The sequence below is a fragment of the Aethalodelphis obliquidens genome, unplaced genomic scaffold, assembly GCF_003676395.1.
Source record: "Aethalodelphis obliquidens isolate GAN/ISIS:26980383/991018 unplaced genomic scaffold, ASM367639v1 scaffold8, whole genome shotgun sequence".
NCBI classification, from domain to species: Eukaryota; Metazoa; Chordata; class Mammalia; order Artiodactyla; family Delphinidae; genus Aethalodelphis; species Aethalodelphis obliquidens.
The window spans coordinates 1,240,787-1,247,379 of record NW_020837952.1 but is presented as its reverse complement, the minus strand read 5'-3'; the positions used below and the strand labels follow the sequence as shown (position 1 = coordinate 1,247,379).

Sequence of the window (6,593 nt, the reverse complement as noted above, 5' to 3'; positions counted from 1 at the left end):
GTGTGTAACCGTGCGTGCGTGGTGGTCTGCGTGTGTGTGTAACCGTGGCTGCGTGGTGGTCTGCGCGTCTGTGTAAGCGTGCGTGCGTGGTGGTCTGTGTGTGTCTGTTTTCCCGGTCTGTGTGTCTCTGTGGTCCTGCTCCTTCGCTCTCCACCCTGGGTTGCCTCTTTCCTGTGGGCCTCTGTCTTCTGGGAATAAGGCAGGATTTCTGATTTCAAGGGATGGAGAGAGATGCCCCTGTTGCACAGGAGTGGGATGGGGTGTGGTAGCAAGAGGGTGGCCCTGGGGAGAGGAGTCCTTTTTGTGCCAAATCCCTAAGTGCCGTTTGGGGGCCACGTGTGCAGCACGACTGTCTCCCTGCCTGGGGCAGGGACCCAAGCGCCTGCTTGAGGCCCACAGTGCTCCTTGCACTTGAACTGTCTGGGCTTTGGTGGGCAGAGGCTCAGGAGTTTCCTGGGCTCCCCAGCTGGTGTCCTGGGATGTGGTATGCTTTGGGGCTGGGGTAGCATGGGATCCCTCTGAGGACCCAGATTCTGGTACTAAGGGCTAAGGGAGGGGAACCTGGACCTCAGCCTTCCCCAGCCTTCAGCTTGAGCCTAGCGTACTCCGGGCTCCCCAGTCCACACGAAGCCTGCAAAAGCTGGCAGGAGGGTTAGGAGGGCTGGACCCTAGATTCCCTTCCTGTCCCTGCCTGCCTTTTATCCACTTCCCTGCAACCTCCTTGCCTCTGGACTGAATTAGTTGGTGCCTTGGTTTCTCTGTCTGTACCTATTTAAGCCAGAGGCATTAGCCAGGATTTTGCTTGAAGATCACTTTGTCTTTGAGGCGTTAGAGAGGCAGAGGAGAGAGGGTCCCAGAGTTGCTGGGTTTGGGGTTGGAAGGGGCAGGTCTTGCCCTTTCTCGTGTCCTTTCTGACTCTAGCTCCTCACAGAAGCCTGGTTTCTGGCTCGTACTGCCTGCTTTGGGGGATCTTCATGCATCACCCAAATGGGCCATCGGTCACTTCATTAGCCAAGGCAGGAGAAGGGGAAAAGACTAGTTGGTCCAGGCAGAAAGTCAACTCCCCTTCCCTCAGCCACATCCCTGGACAGGAAGGTTCTGCGTGGGGTCCTGGGGTGGGGATGAGGCTGTAAGGAGACCAGAGTGGGAAGACTGCAGTCTTGGGTGACTTGTCTCTGCTTCTTGCCAGGTGGGAGGGACCTGTCCACACCCTGGCTCCCTGTACCGCAGTGCCAGCCGTGTGCTTCCCCCGGGCTGACGTTGCCCCCTTCCTCGCCAGTTGGGGTGGGGGAGTCAGTGGATGGGAGGCCCATGGACTTTGGTTTTATAATGTAACCAGCGTGTGTTTGTAGGGGGGGAGGGTGTGTATACCATGTATTTCAGTGAAATATTTAATATATTTAAATATCAATAAAAGTCAAACTCTTTGTAAAATTCCCTGTTCTCTGCAGCTGTTCTGGGCTGTGGGTTGGGTCAGAAGTGGCAGAGCCTGGCGTAGGAGGCAGGCCCCAGTCTGGGGGCTCTGTGGACCTCTCTCGTCTGTGGTCAGAGGGCTTCCTCTGGTTTTCTTCTTGCCAAGGTGAAACGGCAGCGTCTTCACAGAGCATGACTACTCCAAGACCTGTCAGCATCACGAGGGGCAGGGTGTCTTCCGAGATTTGTCACTCCGACCCCTGCCATGCATGAGCTCAGGAACCCCTATGGTGGTCTTTCCAGTGCCCTGGCCCCTCCCAAGCCAAACACCAAGTTCTGGCTCCTTCAGGAATCTCTCACAATCCTGATCTCCCAGGAATTTGGGTATTGGAATAATTTCCCTCCCCCTCACTTGCAGTGCACACGAGTGCCTTCTAGTCCAATCTGTTTATTCCGTGTTCTCAATCCCCTCCTCCCATTAGGCAGCCATTGGAACCAGCACACCTCCCTCTTTCCCTCTTTGCCCTCCATCCAGAGTTTATCTTGTTCTTCTGCAAACACATCCTGCTCAATATAGACTGAAGTTTCTGTCATTGAGAATAGAGTGATCTATAAACCTGGAAAAGAGAGGTAGGGTCTCAGATTCAGCCAGGTTAGGCTGGATGGGGGCGGGGGTGCTCAAGCCTAGAATGGGCAGAGGTGGTGATGAAGAAGTGGGGCTCCTGCCAATGGATGGTGGTTAGAGGGGTGCGAGCTGAAACACCCCGGGCCTCCCACAGGAGTGCTGTAGATCCTTGTGTCTATTCAGAAGTCATATCCGTAAGGCAAAACGCAAAGACACAGACCAATCTTTAGTTCCTTTGAATGCCAGCACTGCCCAGATTCTGGGGCCAGTTGTCCCTGGTAAGACCAAAACTTCCTATTCCATTTCCCAACTCTGACTAGAAATGCAAGAGTCTCCCAAGGATTTCAGTGAGGGGAAGGAGTAATACTTCCCTTGATCTCCCCACCCTCACCCTTCCAGCCTAACCTGGTCATTGGGCTTCTGATGAGGCAGTGGCGGGGGCTCCGGATCCATGGCATGGTGTCCTCTGGGCGCACTCCTGGACTGTGGGACCGCCAGAAGCTGAAGTTCTGAGCATCAGTCAGGGGGACTCTGAAGACCTGATTGGGGACTGAATGGTTGGGGGAAGGGCAGGTTATCCAATTTCTTAGAGTTGTCTGCTCCCTTTTGCGCCTCAGGGCATCACAAGCCCAGCCTAGCAACTGGGCCTGACCAGGTGCTGAGAAGTCCTGGAAATGTGGTCACCACACTGAGTTCCACTTCTGGATTCCAGCATCTCTCCAGCATCTCGCACCCTTCCTGCATGGTCAGTGCAATCAGTCTTGGTTCTTCCTGCTTCTGCTATAAGCCCATCTCCAAGAGAGCTTTCCCCAAGTGCTAAGGTGGTGGAAAAACAAGTGGTCAACCCACGTGGTTTGTTTTCTTTCTTTCTTTGACCCTGCTACACGGCTTGTGGGATCTTAGTTCCCCGACCAGGGATTGAACCCGGGCCCTCGGCAGTGAGAGCACAGAGTTCTAACCACCCAACACACTTGGAAAATGTGCAAGGTGAGTCTACTGGTTCTTTTTTTTTCCCTCTTTGCTCATTTCAGGTAATTCTCTGAAATTTAGCAGTGATACTACCTCATGTTTGGATATTACTAATAGATATCATTTATCAAGCACCTGTTATGTTCTAAATGTTGTATTAGGTATTAAGTGTTTTTAAAATTTTGAAATAATACCAGACTTACCTAGATTTTCTTTTTTTTTGGATTTTCACTTTTTATTTATTTGAATAAATCTATACCAGTGTATAAAAATTATATATATATATATATATTTTTTATTCTTTTTTGCTGTACGTGGGCCTCTCACTGTTGTGGCCTCTCCCGTTGTGGAGCACAGGCTCCGGACGCGCAGGCTCAGTGGCCATGGCTCACGGGCCCAGCCGCTCTGCGGCATGTGGAATCTTCCCGGACCGGGGCACGAACCTGTGTCCCCTGCATCGGCAGGCGGACTCTCAACCACTGCACCACCAGGGAAGCCCATAAAATTTGTATATTTTTAAAACAAAAAATTATAGCCTAATATTCTAGCTGTATGGTCTTTATAATCATTATTATTTTTTAAATCCCTAATATGCTATTGAGTAGATGTTATATTTTTCACTTAGTTGTTTTCCTATTAATCGATAAAAAGCTTTTAAAAAGTTTTGCTCGTAGAAATAACAGATATTCCTCTTCATGCGTATCTTTTTTAGTTTCTGAAAGTATTTGTTTTTTTAAATTAAACTTTAATTTTGAGATAATGATAGATTCACATACAGTTGTAAGAAGTGAAAGACAGAGATCTTGTGTACCCTTTAGCCATGTCCTCCCAGCCCCCACCGAGGTAACATCTTGTAAAATTATAGCACTTTATTACAACCAGGGTATTAACATATTGATACAGAACGGTTCTACCACCACAGAATCCTGGAGTTGCCCTTTTATAACCACATCCTCCTACCTCCACTCCTTGGTAATCAATAATGTGCTCTTCAGTTCTATAATTTTGTCATTTTAAGAATGTTATGTAAATGGCATCATACAGTATGGGATCTTTTTTGGGACTGGCTTTCTTTACACAGTAGAATTCCCTGGAGATTCCTCAGTATTTGCATGTTTCAGTAGGTTGTCCTAGGTGCTTTTTTAAATGTACATTTTCTCTAACTTTCACAAAAAATGCGGCAGTATAATTCCGATTTTCAGATGATCCAGAGAGATTAAGTGGTTGAAGGAATTTCCCCAAGGTCACACGGCTTGTTTGGAGTTTAAACTCAGTTCAAATTCCAAAGCTTTGATCCTCACAACAATTCTGTAAGATTGGTAGAGTAGGCATTTTCTGGTTTTTTGTTTTGTCTTTTTAAATAAACGAGGAAGCAGGTTACAAAAGGATAAGTGATTGCCCAAGGTGAGACGCTTAAAAGAGACAGAAATAGTACTCACACCTGGATCTTCTGCTTCCAAGTCTGATTCAGTTTTTATTTTATCTTTCTTACCCCACCATTCAAGTCTACTTTCTCCTTCTTCTTCTCAGTCTCTTCTTGGCTCTTTTTGCCCCCATCCCCTGCTCTGTAACAATGCCCCACCACATCCCAGCCATTCTTTAGGAACTCAGACACATCTTTTCTGCCCCTAGCAGGTGACAAATCCAAGATACTTACATGTCTTTAACAACACCTTCCGTACAGCTTCCTGGTACCTTGTGTGGCTATTCTGGTGCACGGAATGATTCCCATCTTCTGAGATAATAGGGGGAAGCCTAGTGGGCTCTGGTTCTTTCTGGTCTGAAACGAGAGCAGACTTGCTCTGAGTACTTAGCAAATGGGGTTATTTGACTTTCTGAGTCTCTGGTCTCCATGCCAACCAGGCACAGGGCAGGGATCTCTCCAAGCCACTCACATCCGATTCTCAGGATCTCAGGAGTCAAATCAAAATGCCTGTGACAGAGGGGAGGGAGGGAGAACAGTGATCAGACCTTCCTCACTACTCTCTTGCTGCTCCCTGACTCCTGGTTTTGAGTGGCCTCCTGCTAGAATCAGGATATTGACAAACACTTAGGGTTAGTGTAGGTGAAAAAGGCCCCTTGTCTGGATGGATATTCCTTTCCTGAGATTGGCATATTTGCAGAGCTTCAGTTGGTCTAACAGGGGAAATTATGTTTAAGCTAAGTGTTGGAGGATAAGAAGGGATTCATGGGACATAGTAGTATCAGGAAGAGCATTTCGGGCAGCAAGATATCAAGTGCGTTAGAAGCGCTAGAGAGGTCTCAGCTTGCTGTTGACTTAGAGCTGGACTAATGCTGGGTAAAGTGGAGAGGGACGGGGCCGGCAGCTGGAAAGGCAGTGTAGAGTAGGGTAGTGTAGACTTAGCATTCTTATGGGAGTTTAGGAATCTCCTCTGAGGCAAAATCTGTATCTTACAGTGACTGAAAAAACCAGACCTTCCTTACTCAGTGCTATGGTCTGAATGTTCCCATCCCCCCCAAATTCACTTGATGAAAACTTAATGCCCAAGGTAATGGTATTTGGAGGTGGGGCCTTTGGGATGTGATTCATGAAGGCAGAGCCCTCATGAATGGAATTAGTGCCCTTGTAAAAGAGACCTGAGAGAGCTTCCTTGCCCCTTCTGCCATGTGAGGAAACAATAAGAAGTGTGCAACCTGGAAGAGGGCCCTCACCTGGCATCCTGATCCTGGACTTCCAGCCTCCAGAAATGTGAGAAATAAATTTCTGTTGTTTATCAGCCACCCAGTCTATGGTATTTTGTTATAGCAGCCTGAATGGACCAAGACACCCAGCCTCTTGTGTAGCGAGGCCATGGGCAAAGAGTTTTGGTAGGCCAATCAACACATCTTCTCCAGATTTTGAATCAAAGATTGGGGTTGCAAAGAAGCTGGGACCATGTAAAGTCTTTTTCTGTTGATGGAAGTTGGGGCAGTGAAGCTGCATCTTGTTTCGAGCAGCAGTATCCGGGGCCCAGGGTCCTTGGTGTCAGCAGTGCCCACCACAGCATCGAATGCAGTGGCGTCTGTGCCCAGCCAGGTCTGCAGCATGATTCGGAACATTGTTTCTGGTTACCCTCTGCCAAGCTTTGTTCCCTGTTCCTTCTACAATTTTTATATGTTTCCCAATATTCCTTTTTTTATAAACTACTTCATTGTATAACAGAAAAAGTTGTATATATTTAATATATACAGCTTAATGAGTTGGGAAATAAGTATACACCTGTGAAACCATCACCACAATCTATGCCACAGACATATACATCACCTCCAAAAATCTCCTCCCACCTTCTTTGTTTATTGTTGTTATTATTTTTTTGACAAGAACATCTAACATAAGCTCTAACCTCTTAGTGAAGTTTTAAGTATATAACACAGTATTAACTATAGGCTCTGTGCTGTATAGTAGATCTCTAGGACTTATTCATCTTGCATAACTGAAATTTTATACCCTTTGATTACTACCTCCCTGTTTCTTCCTCCCCCCAGCCTCTGGCAACCACCATTTTATTCTCTGCTTCTATGAGTTTGATTATTTTAGATTCCTCATACAAGTGGTATCATGTAGTATTTGTCCTGTGTCTGGCTT

At 47.3% G+C, this 6,593-nt stretch overlaps 2 protein-coding genes across 7 annotated transcripts in view; one reads left to right on the top strand and one right to left on the bottom strand.

The window, feature by feature from the left end:
* The window catches only part of ADCY6 (adenylate cyclase 6), a 20,131-nt gene extending 18,695 nt beyond the window's left edge, over positions 1–1,436 (top strand). For all 6 annotated transcript variants that reach the window (XM_027106113.1, XM_027106111.1, XM_027106110.1 and 3 more), the window contains one exon: positions 1–1,436. This exon is cut by the window's left edge and continues 1,180 nt beyond it. The gene's annotated coding sequence lies outside the window, so the exon portion shown is untranslated.
* A 409-nt stretch (positions 1,437–1,845) lies between these two features.
* Positions 1,846–4,830, bottom strand: SPMIP11 (sperm microtubule inner protein 11; the record flags this gene model as incomplete). Its single annotated transcript, XM_027108195.1, has 2 exons — positions 1,846–2,588; positions 4,665–4,830. Coding segments are annotated over 2 exons (372 nt in total), but the record flags the coding sequence as incomplete, so codon positions are not given.
* Between the last annotated feature and the right edge of the window lie 1,763 nt (positions 4,831–6,593).